This window comes from Peromyscus maniculatus, chromosome 12 (assembly GCF_049852395.1).
Source record: "Peromyscus maniculatus bairdii isolate BWxNUB_F1_BW_parent chromosome 12, HU_Pman_BW_mat_3.1, whole genome shotgun sequence".
In the NCBI taxonomy this organism is placed as follows: Eukaryota; Metazoa; Chordata; class Mammalia; order Rodentia; family Cricetidae; genus Peromyscus; species Peromyscus maniculatus.
This window is the reverse complement of record NC_134863.1, coordinates 34,669,711-34,690,730: the sequence shown is the minus strand read 5'-3', so window position 1 is coordinate 34,690,730 and position 21,020 is coordinate 34,669,711. Positions and strand designations below refer to the sequence as shown.

General features: G+C 44.7%; 1 protein-coding gene across 1 annotated transcript in view; it reads right to left on the bottom strand.

The window, feature by feature from the left end:
* Window positions 1–1,191: 1,191 nt before the first annotated feature.
* The window catches only part of Drd3 (dopamine receptor D3), a 70,903-nt gene continuing 51,074 nt past the window's right edge, over window positions 1,192–21,020 (bottom strand). The window contains exons 5-8 of the mRNA XM_006975753.4: window positions 12,807–13,003; window positions 11,694–11,771; window positions 8,959–9,304; window positions 1,192–8,188 (exon numbers count right to left, since the gene is read on the bottom strand). Of these exons, the coding sequence (XP_006975815.2) occupies window positions 7,992–8,188; window positions 8,959–9,304; window positions 11,694–11,771; window positions 12,807–13,003 (818 nt within the window). The 3' untranslated portion in view covers window positions 1,192–7,991. The remainder of the gene's footprint in view (window positions 8,189–8,958; window positions 9,305–11,693; window positions 11,772–12,806; window positions 13,004–21,020) is intronic.

Here is a 21,020-nt window from a genome sequence, read left to right as displayed (position 1 = left end):
GGGATCAAAATGGTCTACCTACTTTGTGGGTCCGTGGGACTCTTCTTTGTGCTGCTCCCTCACACTCTCTGCACCTACCCCTGCTTCCCCCATCCTCCTGGGATGTGTTGATCCCCAAGTCATAGCCCATTAAACATCTCCATTCTCTATGCAAATTTCCTCTTTAGAATTTCAATCTGAGCCCTACAAAGTCAATGCAATTTGAGTTGGGTCATTAAAAATTGAATATTCCAATCATGGGAAATAATGAATCTATGGCACTCTGAGCTGATTCAACAACATTTAAAGGGTCATAACCTACTGAGGTCTTGTAGTTTAAGAGCAACTAATGAAATGGCTATATTCAGAGGAAATCAACCAAGATAGGTAGTGCAAGAGAATGCTTCTTGAATTAGAGACAGAGGAATTGAAACTTTGAGGACTGTCTTAATCTCACATATGGAAGATGAACCTAAAGACTAGTTTTGAAAGAGGTAGATTTTGGCTGAATGATATCAGGATTTTTTAAATTTTATTTATGAATAAAAAAGGGTATCATTTTATTTTATGTGTTTGGATGTTTCCCCTGCATGTATGTCTGTGCACAGCTTGTATGCCTGGTGTCTGTGGAGGTCAGAAGAGGGTGTCAGATCCCCGGGAACTAGAGTTACAGATGGTGATGAGCCTCTGTGCTGAGAATCAAACTCTGGTCCTTTGCAAATGCAGCAAGCGTGCTTATCTGTCAAGCCATCTCTCCAGACCTGGCAGGAATTTTTTAAAAGGATAACTTGTCACATGTCTTGGGAAGTAATGAGCCAGCTCCTTAATAAAGATGGATGATGATGGATCAGCAATGTTCAAGAGAGGATTTCTACACTAAGAACTGGAATACAGTCCTTTTCAATTCTCAAATCTCATGATTATAGATTATGATAAATTATAAGCTTTTTAAGGGACTTACTATGGAGATGTATAGAATCTGCTCAACTGTAATGCAAGATTCAGTGTTGTCAGTGTTTCTTAAAGGGAAAAAAATCCTCCACCACTTTCAGTCTGTCTAGAGTGACATGGCATGGCACAGGATATATACAGGATATTTTCATGTATCATCCCCACCTACAATGAGTTGATTGTTCAGTTCCACCTTTTAAGACACAAAGAAGCAAATGGTTGATTTTGAATTAGCTCTGACTTTTATTAATAAGCATGTTTACAAGTTTTAAGGGCTCAGCAGATAATTTATATCTTGCTACAAATAGCTTTAGCATGTATTAGCATAGCCTTAGGAATTCAGGCTAGACACTTTTACTAAAAATAAAGTGGAACTCCAGGGAGTTTACAGAGTTGACCCAGACCATGAAGGGATTGTGTGCCAGGGATGAAATCCAACCTTTCATATTGTGGATGATAGGACTTTCATACTTATATCCAAATTTATCAACATCCCAAATCTTCTTCCTTCCCGACCACTCTCATCATATTTTATGGGTTGAATTGTATTACACACACACACACACACACACACACACACACACACACCAAAAAACAAGACAAAACAAACAAACAAACAAACAAACAAACAGCTAAAGCCCTAAACCCTGGGACCTATAAATGATTTAATTTTGAAATAGAGTCTTTGCAGATGTAACCAAGTTAAGATAAGGTAATATTTGGTGAAGGCAGCCCTAATCCAATGATTTATAAAAGGGAAATTTAGTCCCAGACACAACACCACAAGAAGTTGCTGATGGAAACTGGAGTTATGTTGCCAATGGCTAAGGAGAAGTTGAGGGGATTGCCAGTAACCACTAAAGACAGGGAAGAAGTGAAGGAAGCTCTTTCCCTGGAGCACTCAGGGAAAGCACGACCCTACAAGTGCCTTGACTTCATACTTCTGGCCTTTAGAACCATGAGTGAATATAGTTGTTACTGTTTTAAATTGCCTCGCATGTGGATCCCTTGTTACAAAGCCCTGAACATTAGTTCCCTAACCAGGGCACTTCTGCCAGCCAGAAGAGTTGGAGTGAGAAAGATGGGTTGACAGAATTGGATATCATGAGAGACAAAGCCAGGTAGTTTTGAGGAATAGATGTGTCTGCTCCTCATCTGATGATTAGAAGAGGAACTTTTTGGTGGGGGAGGACACAAAGCAGACTTCAGCAAGTAAGTTTCTGACATCATCAACTTGGGTGTTAGGTCACAACCTAATTGAGCAGGTGGCTGTCTGAGCAGGAAAAGGGCCCTGTTAGGTGCTGCACATTTGTCCAGCAGTCAGACTACTAAGACAGCCAGGTATCCTGGTCTGTTAAGGGAATAAAAGGCAAGAAAAAAATCAGCTCGTGTGGTGGTGGTCAGGTGAGGTTGGAAAGAATATGCCAGTTTCCATCAAGTTATTTGGCATACTCTTTCCAAACTCCTATCGTCTGGATAGGAGACGAGTCAGGTAGGTGTGACAGGTGAGGAGCAAACAGCAATAACAAAACCAAGGATAAGAGTGACCTTTTTTGCATTTGTTAGGGCTTTAGAGTTGGTGAAGCCTTTCTGCTACTGTTGGACCATTTGTGTCTCCTGCAAAAATCCATGCTGAGATGTAACTGCTAATACAGCAGTAGTAAGGTCTTCAAAAGGTAACTAGGCCATGAGGGCTCTGCCTTTACAAATGGAATTAATATCTTACAAAAGGGCCAGAGGGAACCAGAGTGGCCTTTCTCCCACCACACCTTTGCAGTGTAAGGACACAGCATTTGTCCCTTTAGTAGGATGACACAAGAAGACACTGTCTTAGACACAGACATTGAGCCCACCCAGACAACAAATGTGCTGGTGCCTTGATCTTAGATATTTCAACCTTAAGAACTGTGGGAGAATAAATTTCTATCACTTGTAAATGATCCACTCTGCAGTCTTTTGCTATAGCAACAGGAACAGACAAAGAGATCCACTAGCTGGTGATTTTATCTAATCTTCAAATGGCCTCATTAAAAAAGACTAGGATTTTAGGTCTCCATTTTTTCTCATGAGTAAACTGAAGCTTAGAGTGCCTAAAGCCACTTGTCCACGCTAGCATTAGAACTTCAAGGCCCTGACTCATGTCTGAACACCTTGTTTCCCATAAAGAGGGTCAGAGCCAACATGGAGTCATCCCTGCTTCCACCTGAGGGTCTGGACATCCTTAGAAGTCTGCAGCTTCTCCTCCCAGAGACCAGACTCTACACAAAGCGGGAACTCATCGCACAGTGGTGGAGACAGATGATTAATTGAGGTGAGGGCTGAGGAAGCGAGTGGTCCCAGGTCGTGTACTTGGCCTGGACTCTCAGGTTCTGCCTCTGCCAACATGTGCCACAGAGATGAGCTGACAATGGCGTCACCTGCACTGAGTCTTTGTGTCAGGAGGTAGTCATGGCAACTCACTTGCTTCCTCAGCTGATGAGTAGACAATTAGGCAGAATGGAGGAATCGGGTTAATTGCCTGTCGTCTCTTCTTTGCTCTCTGTGTATTGATTCGAATGAAGCCTTTCCAGCCGTCTAATGTCAGCGGATACCAAATGAAAAGCACAGACCTAGGAGCCAGGATCTCCAGGAAATAACCATTTGTAAATGGTACTCTTGACCTCTCTGCCTCCCTGTGTGTTTCTGACCCAAGCATTCACAAAAAACAAATCTCTTTGACTGACCTCCCTTGCTTTCTGATCCGAAGTCTCCGAGTTGCCTAATGGTAACCATTTCCAATATCAAATCCATTCAACTAGGCATTCCGTCTTCTTCAGAGTGAGGATAAAAGAACTCAGATTAAAGCCTGTACTTGTTGAAACCCAGGGTAGCATGGAAAGAATAGGTACATAAGTCGGTGGTGGACACTCCACAGTGTGTGTAGCACACATGGGGGGCTTGGGTCCAAATTCTGGATGTATTATGTGACAAGTGGTAGGTACCCTTGGCTTGGCTGCCACCTGAGTCAGAGCTACAAGAGATCTTGAGAAATGATGGATGGAAACATCCTTCAGTGTCATTAATATAGTCAGATGTAGTTATTTGTGCTTGCTTCCATGGTCTTTGCTTGTTCTGATTTTAGCATTTTGGGGGACTAACCTTTCTGAAACACTTTTTCTTTTCTTCTTCTTTTTTTTAAAAAGATTTATTTATTATGTATACAGTGTTCTGTCTGCGTGTATGCCTGCAGGCCAGAAGAGGGAGCCAGATCTCATTACAGATGGTTGTGAGCCACCAGGTGGTTACTGGGAATTGAACTCAGGACCTCTGGAAGAACAGCTAGTGCTCTTAACCATTGAGCCATCTCTCCAGTCCCCCTGAAACACCTTTTCTACATTTTAAAATCATCTCAACTCTGATAGTATTTGTCCAGGAAGCCATCTCAAAATTGAATTTGTAGCTACTAAACACCTAGAATCCTATAGTTTTCAAATAGACAACAAGCAGGTAAGCGTTATGTACATAGATCACCTTCTTACTTGACTATGGGCTTCTTCAGGAGGGTGGGGAAAGGACCCCATCTTCCTGGACAGTGCTTCTCGGTGCCCAGCACAGTGCCTGACACATAAGAAGCTGATAAACTTGTATTTATTGAATAAGTGGCTGATTTAAGAAAACAAGTAGTGAAGGAAGAGGGAAATGTTTGCTTATGGCCGTGAGTTGAATATTGATTGGACTATATTAAAATTTCTGTGTTATTTGCAGTTTACTCAAACAGTGAGGGAAAATTTGATATTTCTTTGGGGTCTGGAAGAGGTTTCCCCAAGAACTATACCCTGATTTATTCAGTCCAACATGTCTTCTGAGACTTGTGGTTATATTGGCAATGAAGATAATGAGCCCTGTGACTGAAGGCGCTGGCTCCTGGTGGGAACTGGGGGGGGAAGAAAGGGGTGACAGGAGACTCTGAGGATGAAGAGGATGCAGTGAGAATTTTAGAGGCGTATTTGGGATTTCCCTGGAAAGTTCTTCTTGGACCAGACCCAAAAAATCTGGGAAGTAGACGTTGTACAGACTAATTGACACTGTGGAGCCAATAGGAGCGTTGCAGTTCAATGGTAGATGTAACTTGACATTGTATCTATACGGAGCTAAAAGTTTTTACAAGTCCTGGGGGGAATGTAGCAGAGTGGAATGAACAACAAGCTAGGATTCAGTACAACTGTCTCTCATTAACCATGGTGGAGGGAGTGGGGGGGCACAGTACCAAGCCTTGGTTCTCTTTTATGTAGGTGAAGGAGAATGCAGAACCAACCACTCTCTAGAGACTGTGGATATCCTGTGTTACTGCTTAAGATCTGAACATGGCAGGAGAATGAGACCAATATCTTAGACTGGATTCCAGGAAGTTTAGGTAGTTGGGTAAAAGCTCTATGTCCACTTGGGAGACAATTTATGTGCACAGTGCTTACCTGCTTGTTGTCTATTTTAAAAAAAATAGGCTTCATCGTGTTTAGTAGCCCCAAATCCAGCTTTGAGACAGCTGCATGGACAAACACTGTCGGAGTTGAGGCATAATTTAAAAATGTAGGAAAGTTATTTAGATATAGTAGATGGTTGGCGGGGTGGGGTTAAGTTCATTTTAGGATCTTGGCCACCTCTCCACTTTGGAAGGAAGCCATGTGCCAGCATGGGGATCAGGTGCATGCACAGTCAATCCCTTGGCACTGACTGACAGTGTTTGGCCTGCAGGGAAGTGTTTAGCCTCCCTCTGTCTCACTGTCTTCATCTATAAAATAAAGTCATCTTACCAAGGTTGTTATAAAGGTTGGCTACTTGATACTAAGAAAAGATACAAAGAGACTGGAGGGATGGCTCGGGGATTAAGAGCACTGGTCCCTCTTCCTGAAGACCTGGGTGTGGTTCCTGGTTCCAACATGGCAGCTCCAGTTCGAGGTGATCCAAGGACCTCTCTGACCTCTGCAGACATCAGGCATGCATGTGGTTCACATACATACAAGCAGGCAAAACGCTCATATGCATAAAATGAAAAGAAATGAAATGAAAAATTATCTGCTGTCATCCTTCCTCACAAAGGCATTGATACCAATGCTTATATTTCTGCCTCTAGATTCTGATTGTTTTTACATAGAATTCTATAATATGTTACCCCACAGGCTCATCTGTTTTTATTTATTTTGAATGGGGAAGCCTAGAAATCATAAACCTTTACTTTTGTGGATTTAAGTGTCCAGGACTCAATTTTGCTTGTAAATATACATACACACACACACACACACACACACACACACACACACACACACACACACATATATATATATATATGGGACAGGGTTTCTCAGTGTTGTTTTGGTGCCTGTCCTTGATCTCGCTCTGTAGACCAGGCTGGCCTTGAACTCACAGAGATCTGGCTCTGCCTTCCAAGCTCTGGGATTAAAGGCGTCACCACCACCTGGCAAGCCTGTTATATTTTATGGCACTAAATGGAAGAGGCAGTGGGCGGAGAGGATTTGGGTTTCCACTCTGTGTTACAATACTAATCATTATAGATAATAACACTTGTAAGTGCTGGAACCAAAGCGTTCAGGACTATCAGACAACTAACCCATTAGGGTCAGATGAGCAAGAATGGGGTGGGTGAGACCTGGATTCCTTGTGAAGGTCTTGGACTCTTTAAAGTTTGAACAGCAAGCTAGCCACTAGCTGTCATGCTATATACCAATGCTCTTAAAGATAAACTGATTGAAGTGCAGGCTGACAGCATTTCATAAATTATCCATACATTTGACTTTGATTCTGAAATCAATAAAAAAAATAGCTTCTGTAGGTGAGAAGGTAAATGATGTGCATGTTCTAGCTCCTTCTAAATGCAATTTTGAATGACATTTACAGATTATTTCTGGTGTTTTTTTTTTTCCTTGAGTCACCACACCCAGTTTTTGTTAGGCTCTGAGCACAGTTGTTAGAGTGGTGCTGTTTAGGATCTGACCAGGGTTTTATGAAGATTTATCATGTGATGACTTGGAGCGGCCATTCTCCAATACCTTCAGTTCCGAGGCCCTTTGCAAGTCCGGGCAAGCCACTACCACCCACATGGGCAAACGTAAGTCTTTGAGGACATTGTTATCTATTCAGAACCTGGGAGGTGACTAGCACTTTCCGAGCACTCGGTGGATATCAAGGCCTGAAAGTTTTGGGCTTCTGTTAAGTAGATGAAAGTTCCTGGCTAGGAAACCCTTCAAATGATGGCTAGCATCTGGAAGGCATGTTCTCAACCCAAGCCAGCCATGACACTGCAGAGGAAACTACCTTACCTTCTTCACTTAACTGTCTTGTCTTGAATGGTTCTGGAAATCAAAACACTAGAATTGTCTTGAGAAAGTCAGGTAATAAAGCAAAGGGCCTCCCCTGCATCCCCCAGCCAGAGCTAACATGTAAGGGTAGAAATAAAACCCAAGTCCCAATGTGGGACAGTGTCTGCTCCAGGGTGAGCAGACCCTCACCAAATGCAGCTGATTCCATTCCACAGAAAGGTATAAACATTGGCCTTGTCTTTCACGTTTTAGGATAGAGTGCAAGAAAACAAGCAATTGGGCCCCATGGATGCTCATGGTTAACTGTGCTGACAGTTAATTACAGGCCTGAAAGAAGAGGAGCTGACTGTCTACAAGATGGCTTCCTGGCTGTGATTTCAAGGACCCCTGGCAGGGTGAGACTGCAGAGACCTGTTCATTTTTCTTTCACTCCAGTGCATGTGTCTCCAGTGACAATTCTCTGTGTGTGTCCCATACACTTTTTATCAACTTCTCTCTGAGTTGTTACTTAGCACTTAGCAATGTGAAGACTGGCAGAATGAAGTCAGATGTAAGCTGGGGAGGTAGACCATCCTACCGTGGAACAAACAGTTGGTTATTCCTAACTAGGGTTGTCCTGCTTCACGAGTCTCCATATCACACATGCCAGAACACAGTGTAGGCATCCAAAGCAGACCCTGGTGGGCAGGGATCCAAACTGCCTGGCATCTTGAAGTGGGTAAAGGGAGCGTGGCCTCTTCTCTTCCTTCAGCAGGACAGGATCTTGAGGAAGGCTTTGCGGAACTCCACATTGAAGGTGGTGTAGATCACAGGGTTAAGGGCACTGTTCACATAGCCTAGCCATGTTGTGGCTCTATAGAGCTCTGGGGATACATGGCATGCCTGGCAGTGAGTATTAAGAACGTGAGTCAGGAAGAAGGGCAGCCAGCAGACAATGAAGGCTCCTGGGATGCAAAGAAAGAGAGGATGTGGGTAAGGAGTTTGCTCACCACTTCCCTTATAGATGAAAACAACGCATACGTCATCGCTATCCTGGGCCCCAGGCTGCGAGTTTCACATGGCATTTCCTTTCTGTTTGCTTAGCTTGGCGTCCACTCATTAATTTGCCCTTTCTTTCGTTAATGCTATATGACATCTGTGTTTTACCAAACTTTAATTAATTCAATGTCAGAATTCAGGTTTTTTTTTTTACTATAAAATTAAAAATTGGCCATACACATAGTAGAAAACTTGATACATACAGGAACACAGAAAGATACGAAGAACCACCACTGCTCAAAGGTAATCACTTTTGACATCTTGATAAGTTTATTTCGTTCTATTTTTTTCTTATTTAAAATGATCTAGGTATCATCATATCATATGACAGTAGAGTTTTACCTTATTTTCTCACTTATATTTTAAAATAGGTAAATATTTATTAAACACCCAATGTGTGCCAGATACTTTCATTGATTCATTATCATTTGATTTATACATTATCACTCTATATGATCACCTAAATTAAGTGGCTTTATGAATTTCATTTAGGTCTTTCGAGTTTTCCTAAGAGCTAATATTCATCTAGAAACCTTTTTAGTTGTGTTTTAGAGATTTTGTAATTGAATTTCCAATCTTCTTTAAGTGCGGCTATGATAGCCCCCCACCATGGCATCCAGCACCAGCTTCAACTAACCATCTAACCCAAGCCAAATTAGCAGATGACCAGACTTACCAAGCACAATGACCACCATCTGGGTGGCCTTCTTCTCTCGAAGTGGCACTCCCCTGGGCTGCAGGGGCCCCAGCTTCAGGGATGTGGATAACCTGCCATTGCTGAGTTTTCGAACCTCTAAGCTGAGCTTGGGCGCCAGGGTGGGGCTCAAGGAGTTCCGAGTCCTCTCTGCCCCACGCATCCCTCCTCCTCCTTCTTGGAAGCCTGGGTCCCTCAGGGCCGCGTCTTGGCAGATGCTATAGTAACGCTTCAGATCCCCGTGAGTCTGCCCAGGAGCGAGGGGCTGCAGGTGTGACAAGAGAGGGTCCTGGCACTTCTGGGGATATTGTTTGTCTTCTATGTGCTCCTGAATGGGAAAGATAATGAAAAGAAAAAGGAGGAAACCCTCCTTGAGTACGACCTACAGGGGGCGTGGTGGGACCATGGGAAGTTACAGAAATGAAACCCGCTTCTGACTTTGCAACTGAAAAGCAGCTACCCTACAGAACATTCCATCTTCACAGCAAACCATGAGGAAGGCACCCTGGCATTATAGTCTGGCCTTTCTGAGTTGGAAAGACCTGGCTATAGCAATTAACATATTAAATGCCATCACTGGGATGCAGTCGGCAAAATCTGGAATGTGGGAAACTCGACATGAGAAATGCTTTTGCCAGTACATACTATGAGAATGTCGGATCCCTTGGAACTGGAGTTACAGACAGTTGTGAGCTGCCATGTGGGAAGTGAACCAGGGTCCTCTGGAACAGCAACCGATGCTCTTAACTGCTGAGCCATCTCTCCAGCCCAGGGATTTGACTCGTGTGTGTGTGTGTGTGTGTGTGTGTGTGTGTGTGTGTGTGTGTGTGTATTTGTAGGTTGGAGCATAGATGAAATAAGATTGGTCACAAACTGATAACTGCTGAAGCTAGCTGATGGTGACTCTGGATTTGTTTTGTCTTTTCATTTAAAAAAATTTATATTTAATTTCACTGTGTTTTGAGATTGGGTGTCATATAGCCCAGGCTGGCCTTAAATTTGCCACGAAGTTTATAATTCTCTTGCCTCCACCTCTCAGATACCTGGGTTATAGGTATGTACCACACTTTTATTTTTGAAAATTTAAATATCAATATTTAAAAGAGGGGGGAAATAAAAAAAAACTAAGATTTGCATCATAACTTTTCTACTTAGTAGGTGCTACCCTTCAGGAAGTTCTAACTGTCTCTAAACTTTGATTGTAAGACAGAAAAATAACTAGGAAAGATAGAATGTGATTTTTTTATCTGGTATTTTTGTTTGGGGAAGGGGATCAATATATATGTTTGACATTTGAACTTTCTACATTCAAAAGATTAGACACTGGTGTCAATCTTGAGTAGGAAGTAGGATTCTGCAGTTTCTACACCAAAGTCATAAAGGCCAGCTCTTCCTTCTTTACCCTTCCTCTGTCCCGTCTCTCCAGGTAAACCAGCAGCTTTGGCACCTGAGCCACACCCAGACAAGGGGAGATTCACATATGAATCTTAGGGTTGGAGATTTCAGAACTGTTGGTTTTTGTTTTGATGTGACTTCCTAATTAACTTCCTAATTAGTATAACTATATTATGTTAAGCCAATCTATAATCAAGACAATAATATTTATGATTAAGCTGGCACCTATGATCTGAAAATCACAACATTTAACTTCTAGTGGGTTACTTCTGAAGGTTACTTGTTGGAGTTTAGTTGGGGTTGGGGATTAGTTCTTGGGAGTGTCTACAGAACTGAAGAACATCCAGCTTCCATGTCACCAATGTGAATAGTCTCTCCTACAGGAAGAAAGTGACTCTTCCAAGACTCCAAGCTGGTGATGGTGTTTCTCAGTTTGCTCTGTAAATCCTTAGCCCTATCTCCATAGCTGACATGGGCAACACCAATTCCTCCATAGCTGGCTGGCTGGCAGAGAGACTCCAATTCCCAGATGGTAGGACAGATCCTAACTCTCCACCCTCCTGGCAATGCGGCCCTGTGGCTCTCCAATCCTTCCTGTGAAGTCCAACACTTCTCCTTCAGCCTTGGCATCTCCTCAGACCACAGATCTGTCATGTTGGTTTTGCATGGCTTAGCTGTCTGTTCTCATTCACAGCCAGAGTCTCTAACTGTGACATCAGGCCTGTGGATAGGGTTGTTAGTGAATTATAGAGAGACTGAACAAGACTCAACTCTTCCTCACTATTTATTTTTGAAGTTTAATTTCTAATGTGAGTTCAAGAAGAGGAACCCTGGTCTTGTATGTGACATCTTTAGGCTCTTTCTTGCACTATGCCAGCAAGGCATGCCAAGGGCTGGCTTGAATTGGGAAGGCAAGGCTTAGGGGGACCATGAAATTGTCATGACATCGTTTTGTACACAGTAACAAACAGGACACTTGAAACTGTTCTTTCTCTGGCTCTCCTTATGTGTCCATTTCATTGATATCCTATTTCTCCTACTGCAGGTAGCTCTAGAAGGCATCCTCACGCCACATCTGAAAGTCATTGACTGCAGTCATTGAGATCTATCCCACTAGTCCCATAATTTCCGAATGTCATTGGATGAAACCCATTCCGAGACTTCAATCACGCAGACTCTGGGATCTTGGCTTATATTACAAATACATGTGTGGGATCAGTGAGGAATTCCATGTTGCCGTAGGAATGAAATCAAGACAAAACAACATCTTGGGAAAAAGACCTCTCACTCTTTCCCCTTGATCCAAGACATGGCCTACTTACCATTTGTCCTGTGGCATCTGACAGAAACCTGGCCCTTATTGAAAACTGCCGAATGGGATGCAGCCGCAGACAGGAAGGCTGGGGTATTTGAAGGAGAAACAATCAGTTGTGGGATAATCTCTACAAAACTGAACCATGTCATATGTAATTATGTAGCATGACAGTACTTGGAAGGCACTATGTTCATATCTTAAGCCTTAGGTCACAGTATCCCATTTCATGGGGACCAATACTTTTTTTTTTATGGAAGTCCTAGCACTTTGACTTTGAGAGTCTGATCACAGGTCATCAGAGATTGGTCTAGACCCCCAAACTGGTTCTGTCTTTAAGACTAAACTCAGTTCTTTCTCTCCCCAGGAAGCCTTGTTCTGAACATTGGTCATCCTCTTAACCTCTGTTGCATTTTATATTTGGGTACCTCATTCTTTCACTTCACGTTTGGCAAACATCCTGGGAAGTTTCAAGGTTTTCATTGCTTTTTGAGTGGAGGTGAGGTTTATTTTCATGTCCAGCTTCCAAGCTCCATGATGACAGTGGCTGTTTGATTTAATGGTCCTTGCGCTAGTTGGTTGGAAGTGATTGGTGTTCATGGCAGGGAAGCCACCATATGCCAGGCAGTAATGTGAGCAAAAGGAACTAAAAGATCAGGGCGGAGGCTCCAGACATCCTTTGTAGAGCCTAGGAAGACCCACCAGCTGGTCAGTGCCTCGACACAGGGACAGATCAAGAAGACATGCGTCAGTGGATGATTCTTGGAATGAGTGGTTTGAGGAGTCAAAAAAAAAAAAAAAGCACTGGGAAAGCAGTGCATGGTACAGTACAGTGGAATACTACCCTGCTCCCATCCCATTTCAATAAAATCAAACCTTGTGGGGTGTCTGAGCTGCTGGTGGTGGAAGGCTCTGAAGAGAAGTGGAAAGTATGCTATCAGCTTATCAAGTAAGGTGAGATCTAGGGAGACCCAGTAAACTCAGCACAGATAACATCAGCTGAGTAGAAGGTGATGGGAAATCTGCCTCCTGAGTGCCAGTACTGGCACCACCTGCACCGATGGCTACATAACTGGAGACTGGGGGCTGCTGTGTCTTCCTCTATTTCCTGCCAGGCACTTACCTGCTGCGGGAATCCAGGTCGGATGCTGATACACTGGCTGTTCTGGCGAGTGAGGATCCGTTTTCGTCTCCTTTGTCTCAGCACCATGTAGATCCTGGCGTAGACCAGGACAGTCACCCCGAAGGGAACGTAGAAGGACACCACTGACGAGTAGATGACAAAGTCAGGGTTGGAAATGGAGCAGATGTTGGGGTCCCCTGTGGGTGAGAGATGGGGAGAAGGTAACACAATTATCCGAGCGTTCATCCTCAGTGTGCAGCGCTGAGCATGAGTTCACATGACCTGAGGTGGGGGTGTGGATAGGAACACGTGGTTTCAGGCACCCAGTGCTCTGAAGGAAGAAAGCTAATTCATCTTCGCACCTCTTGTAGTTGTTGGCTTCAAAAGCAAATCTCCCAATGATTGCATTCTGATCTGAACGGAGGCTGTGAAGATGAGTGAGACACGGTGTCTGCCCTTGAAGGAGCCAGCAGTCTAGCTAGACAGATGCTCTCTTCCGTGCAAATGGTCAGTTGTAACCCAGAGGGATGTGTAGCCTGGGAGGCTAAGGAGGGCCACAGAACAGGAGCGCAGAGGCTTCTGGGAGGATGGCACACCTAGGAAAGGGCCTGCTGGTGTGGAGGCAAGAAGAGCTGGCTGAATGTAATAAAAGGAAAAGGCTTCTTCTGAAACTGTGGGGTGAGAGGCGGGTGGTGATGGGCTAGAAAACAGCAACCAGGGAATCCCAGCACTGGATAGGATGGAAAGAGAGCTGGGTAGGAGACTGGGAACTCAAAAGGGTCCTTATCCCCTGAGCTGGGGAGATGACGTGGTGGTTAGGAGCATGGCTGCTTTTGCAAAGGACTCAGGTTCATCTTCCAGCACCCACATGGCAGCTCTCAACTACCTGTAACTCCAGTTCCAGAGGATCCATTGCTTTTTTTTCTGGCCTCTGTGGGTACCAGACACTTCGCACATACATACATGCTGGTGCTCACTCACACATATACATAAAGATAAAAATAAAGAAATGTTTAAAAAATGAAGAGCTCTTGCCCCTAATGTATGACCCAGAGCACCACTTTAACCTCTCTTTGGAAAGCCCTGTGGTTTTGCCTTCTTCACTAGAAGATGTGGAGAGTCGTCCAGTACCCAACACAAGGCCAGAGACCTGCTCCATCTTGAACCGGAGAAGGGAGGCAAGCTAACATCTGCCAGGCTAAAGGCTTCATACACATGATCTCACCCAATCATAACGGGAGGGGACATTACTGTTCCTATCCTTAGATACACAGGCTGAGTTCAGAAAGGTTTACTAAGTGGCCCAAGGCAACACTGCTTGAAAGATACTTTTCTCCAGCCAGTCTGACCCCAAACCGATCTTCCTTCTGTAATTTCAACTTTCCCCTCTTCTTCTACTCCTGGGACAGGGCAGGTCTGTGCCTCATGCCACAATATTGGCAATCGCTGTTGGCACACCTGCTCCAGTCTGCCCAGAAGAGTGGCAGCTCAGCCCCAAATCTGACCTCGGGAGATGTGGCCTGAGATGTGAGATGGCGGAGAGGACCGTGGCCACTCTGTGCTCTAGTTCTGCTTCTTGGGCTCCTGAGATGGGTTGAGGACAGACAGCCCTGGGTGCGAGCCATGGACCTGCTGCTTATCAGCTGTTTCCTCTTGGCATTGTCACGTGAGGTACCCAGCTTTAGTTTCATTTTCCACAAAAGGATAACAATATTTCTTGTATAACAGCAATGAGAAATAATGAGGATGAATGATTGCTATGATTATTATCATTTATTTATTTTTATTTGTTATATCGTTGTTGTTTACCTCTTCTGGGATTTTTGGACCTAAGACAGGAAGTATCAATTGAAATAAAAGTTTGGAGAAAGACTCACAAGGGAACAATATTTGCGGGGAAGGGAAGAGAGACATTTAAGAACTAAAATGAATAGAGGGAGTGTGTCCAGCACCCAGGGAGGCGTTTCAGTGACAGCATAGCCCAGCATCCTTCCAGGCTGCTCCCAGATCCTCTCATTCTGTTAGAGATGGGATGAAATTGATGCCATCTCACCAGACTTTGCATCAGCATCCCTCACAAACAGCACAGACGGCCCTGAGTAGTGATCACCCAGCCAACATCTTCTTCTGTTCTGGGGACAATGAGTTTGGGGGCAGGCGTGGGGTGGCAGCTGGTGGGCCTTCTCTGTCTCTAGGGAGCCATGGAGTCGTGATCAGCCCTGCCATTATGGAAGTCAGCTCGCCTGCTGTCACTGGCTGGCCCAGATCTCAGTGCCACCTGTGGTGAGGAGGAGTCTCAGCGTGCGTTCTGTTAGTAAGAAGGGCCAGAGATTAGTTAGTAAGAGGGCCCAAGATTTAGCTCCCTGCTGGCCTTGGTGAGCTGAGTGTTCCTCATTTGTCTCTGTGCACACCATCTCTCCCTTTCTCTGCCCTCCTTGCAACTGGGAGGCTGACTTCCATAAATGAACTAGTTCTGAAAATAACAGAGTCAAGAGTAGGTATAGGATCTCTCTCTCTCTCTCTCTCTCTCTCTCTCTCTCTCTCACACACACACACACACACACACACACACACACACACACACACATACACTCGGGCCCTGGCAATCTGGGGTGGGAGGCAGACTGACACAGATAGAAGTCTGTGTGTATCTCATTACACCTTATGAATGTTTTATCATGTGCAAGCATTTATTTTTCCATTAAAAATATTGCAACTGTGTGGATGAAGGAAAGAGAGAACGGAGCTGGAGTCAGTAGTTGTTTCAGGGTCATTGACCACGATGGGCCTCATCTTCAATCGCTGGACGTGCCTTGTCGTCCCTTCCTCCTTCTCCACTGCAGTCAGCTGCTGTCCTCACTCTGATCAGGCCTTGAAGCCTCCTCCAGAATCCCTCCCGCCGTGCTAGGGGGTCTCACACTGGAGTCAGGGGCTGATGAGTGCTGGGGGTGGGCATCCAGTCATCAGGGCAGCGGGAGGCTTCGTGCAACAGCAGTCTCTGGTGAGTCCTCCAGAGGTGGTTTGGGCAGCTGAGGCTCCCTCAGGAGACACAGTGCCTCTGTCTGATGATTGATCTAAACAGCACTGTGTGGGAGCTGGTAGTCACTGAGTGGATATGTGAATGAGGAGAACACGTAGAAAAATGCACAGATGAGCATTTTGTCTAGGCACACAAGCCCTCACTGGCTGCAGGATGCTGGGGAAGGCCAGGTAGGTGGGGGCTCCAATATCACTTTCTAAAATTCGAGAAAGAGAAGGGGCAGGGGCGAGGGCAAAGACACATCTCCTTACTCAGCTTTAAGGAGGACATGCTAGGTTCAGAGTTCTAGGCTAGACGGCCCCGGGAAGATGGCCCAGTGGGGAAGGTGCTTGCTGTAGACGCCCAAGGATGTGAATCTGGATCCCCAGTGTGCACACTCAAAGTCAGGTATGCCCGGAACCTCAGTACTTGGGGGGAGTGGGGGTAGGCATGGCAGAGGGCAGACACACACACCACACACACACACACACACACACACACACACACACACACACACCACATACACACATACAAATACCCACACACCATACACCACACCACACACACACACACCATACCACACACACACACATACACCATGCCACACCACACATACACACACCACACACACACACCACACACACCACACACATACCACACCATACATACATATACCACACACCACACACACACACACACACACACACACACACACCACACACACCAAACACACACACCACCCATACACACATACAAATACCCACACACCATATACCACACCACACATACTCACACCACACACACACACCACACACACACACCCACACCACACACACACCACACCACACATACCACACACACACACCACACACACACCACACCACACCACACATACACATACCACACACACACACCACACTACACACACACACTACACACACCACACATACACATATACACACACCACACATACACACCACATCACACACACCACACACGCCACATATACACATACCACACACACACTACACCACACACAAACACACAGCTCACACACACACAAAGAAGAAAGAAGAGACGACAAATAGCTGAAACAAGAAGGGCCTTGGAGGTTTCTGTGAGTTAGGCGGAGAACTTGAGCTCCATAGTGATGTGAACAGCAAAGTTGAGGGAAGGTTGACGTGAAAGACTGATGAACTTTAGACTTGTTGAAGCATTTGACCTCACTTCAATTCCAAAGACAGCAGATGCTGATGAGTCTGACTTAGGATGAGTCACTACCCTTCAAACAGTGTGCTTTTATTCTTCTTTTTAACTTTTGAGCAGCCACGTTCCCCGTCTCCAGTGTTCTGAGAGCTGGATGACATTTCCATTGCTGAAATCAAATAAATAACCATTTTCTTTTTCCTAAAGGAAAATCCATCCAGTCGATAAGATTTTCTTAACTTTAAGTCCCCCTACCCAGAAGAATTCCTAAACCTGATCACCAGCTACTGCTTATTCATTCTAGTCCTCTCTTTTAAAAACCACACAATGGTGTCTGATTTAACAGAAATTCAAATACTTTTTTTTTCTTATCTGTGAAAAGAAAGGACTTGAGCTCTTTCGGAGATCTTCAGAGTTGCCCTCTTGCTCCAGCATACATCTTCCTCTGCATCATTAGAGGCTGTTGATTTGATGGTTGACTGAACTTCTGGGCCCCTGGTGGAGCTGGGGCAATACCATTCAGCCAGGCCCTACAGCTCTGGAACTCTCTCCCGTCCAAGATTCTGCCTCCTGCTGCCCTTTTCCAAAGAGCAGAAGCAACATACAGAACTCTAAGTTCAAAGCGGCTGAAGTTCGGCTTGCCTCCGTGGTCTTTACTTCAGTATCACAAGTGGCAGGCCATAGCCTCAAATGAAAAGCTCTTGTTACATTTCTTGAAGTCACGTTATGCTCCAAATCAGGTGGAATTGGCAACACCGGAGGCCCTTTCCACCTCTACTTGTCAGAGAAGGAGTAGAAAAGAGTCATTTGTATTGGGCTATTGAATGAACTTGTCCATGGGGAAGTTGCTGGAGGGGCCCTGTTGGTTTGAGTGAGAAAGACCACCATAGGCTCATACTTGAATGCTTGGTTACCCGGAAGTGGTACTATTTGAAAAGATTAGGAGGGGTGGCCTTGTTGGAGGGAGTGAGGAGTCCCTGGGGGTGGGCTTTGAGGTTTCCAATGCCCATGCTAGACCCAGTGTCTTACTCCCTGCCTGTAGACCAGGATGTGGCGCTCAGCTACTTCTCCAGCACCACACCTGCCTGGTGCTGAGCTTCCTGCCACGGTGATAATGGACTAAAGCTCTGAAATTGTAAGGCAGCCCCAGTTAAATGCTTCCTTTTAGAATAGTTGCCATGGTCATGGTGTCTCCTCACAGCAGTAGAACACTGACCAAGACAGGCTACTTCTGTCAGGATAAGGAAGGTACATCATGAGGGTCAGATTGTGTCAGAGACCAAGGCTGGATTCTTTTTTGTTTGTTTGTTTGTTTGTTTGTTTTGTTTTTTGAGACAGGGTTTCCCTGTGTAGCTTTGCACCTTTCCTGGAGCTCACTTGTTAGCCCAGGCTGGCCTCGAACTCACAGAGATCTGCCTGGCTCTGCCTCCTGAGTGCTGGGATTAAAGGCATGCGCCACTACCGCCCGGCTAAGGCTGGATTCTTTATGCTTGAGCTCTGCTCATGAAATCCCTGAACTGTGTTCTAGGAAGGGGCAGCTGGTCTTTGCTGTGACCACCAGAGAATCACCATTGTTTATATCTTCCTTGGAGCAGCTGTTTAGTTGCAGGGTAAGGCACAGAAAACTTTCTGTTACATAATCCTAACACTGACACCAGCTAATACCTACTGGCCCTTATAATGGACCTTGCATTTGACACAATATGAGAATAATTGGAGGGTTTAGTACAGTGTTGCTAAGAAACTTAAACATAAGAGGAAGCCTGACTTGGTGGCAGAAGCATATAATCTTAGCTGCTCAGGAGGCTAAGGCAGATGGATTATAAATTCAAGGCCTTCCTGGGCAACTTCGTGAGCTGCTGTCTCAAAAGCAAGGACAAACAAAATGACCTCCAAATGTAAACCAAACCAACCATCAAGCACATAAAAACATAAAGCCCAGAGACCCCGGGAGAAGCAGCGGGCCTTACACCACACACACCAGGTCACAAGTCTTTTTTTTTATTCTCAATTTGAAAATCCTGGGACGATTTTCCTGGGTTTTGTTTCTAGAACAATAATGAAGTCATTGGTGCCAACACGCTGCAATTAGCTCATCATCCTTCCCTTGCCACGGTGACATTAGCTGGGAACTCTGTCTACTGTCAGATCTGGGGACGGTTTCAGCTATTCTCAGGATGTGTGTGTGTGTGTGTGTGTGTGTGCGCGCCTGTAAGAAGGAATAGGACCTCCTCCACCAGCATCCCAGAATATGTAAGGGAACCGGGCTCAGCCTGAGGAACTGCACTCATTCCAGCAAAGGGTGACAAGTGCTGGGGGCCAGCAGATAAGCAGTGCCTAGGTCAAGCAGTGGTACACACTTCCCATATGAGAGTCCCACACACAGGGCATTTGCACACGGAAACAAGGTAGGGCAGTGATTTGGCTATCTGACTAACCCATTTAACACTGACCACAAAAGACATTTTGCCTTCATGTAGTTCCCATAACCATTTCAATGGACCATGCTTTGTGGTGTGTACATGTGCTCCGGGGTATAAAATGTCATTTTGTTAAAAACAAAACAAAAGCAAACAAACAAAACAAAATAAAACAAAATCAAAGTAATGAGTAATGAAGAATAAGATGGTAGTAGACTGTCTTAGTTAGTGTTTCTATGTGAAGAGACACCATGACCACGGCAACACTTATGATGGAAAACATTTAATTGAGGTGGCTGGCTTACAGTTCAGAGGTTCAGTCCATTATCATCATGGTGGGGAGCATGATAGCAAGCAGGCAGAGATGGTTCTGGTTCCCCACCACCATGTAGCTGAGAGTCCTATGTCTTGCAGGCAACAGGAAATGGTCTGAGGGTCACACTGAGCAAAGCTTGAGCAAAAGAGACCTCAAAGCCCACCCCTACAGTGACACACTTCCTCCAACAAGGCCATACCTACTTCAACAAAGGCACACCTCCTAATAATGCCACTTCCTTATGAGATTATGGGGGCCAATTACATTCAAACTAACTACCTCACAGACCAATTGTTATGAACATTCTGTGTCAACTGGGAGAGTTTGTTTGTTGATAGCTTGGTTTCTTAACTTTTAGTGTATTGGAGAAAGAAGACTGACCCTGAGAAGGTAGTATGTGTTTGACACATCTATACATCTTATCTCAACTTAATTCCTGTTGAATACAGAGGCCTCTATAAGGGTGTTACGTAACATGTAGGATAAGAGCCTAGCATTAAATGTACACGGTAAGAAGTATCTGTGGGCTGGAGAGACGGTTCAGCTCCTCCCGAGGAACTCGATTCCTTTCCCACAGCCCACATGGTCCTCACAACTGTCTTTAACTCCAGTTCCAGGGTGTCCTGTGCCCTCTTATAGCCTCTGTGGGCATTAGGCACATACACGGTTCAAAGACCAGGCATATAGGCAGGCAAAACACTCACATACATAAAATTAAAAAATTATCTACTAAACATAATTAAGTCTAGATTTCTTATTTTGTCCATTTGAATTGCTTCATTCAATTTCTACTATGCTCTAAAATTTGCCTTGAAAAAAATCTCCTACAGCACGTATAAAAGATACATGCAGTTTTGTTATAACTCTGAACAGGAATAAGAAAAAGGATACATATGTTACTATGTCAGATATTATAAAGCTCACATGAACATGTAGCTTCAGAGATGAAATCTTTGGGCTTTTTTTAAATGTAGGGAGCCATTTATAAAAAGTAAATATAGAAAACTTTGTAACTAGATATGCTAACTGAATATACATTTGAAGTTGTTCCTCTATGCACCACTCTATTACTGTCTTGAATTCATCCGCGAGGAAGTTGAGCTCAGCAAGGTCGGGAAGCTTGTTCAAGGAGGCACAGCTGGTAGACAGGGCAGCTGGAGTTCACCTAGGGTTTTCTGATTGCACAGCCTCTGTCTGCCTTCCTCAGCGTATTCTGACTTCTAAAATCCTTGTCCATGACATGATGCCTGGAA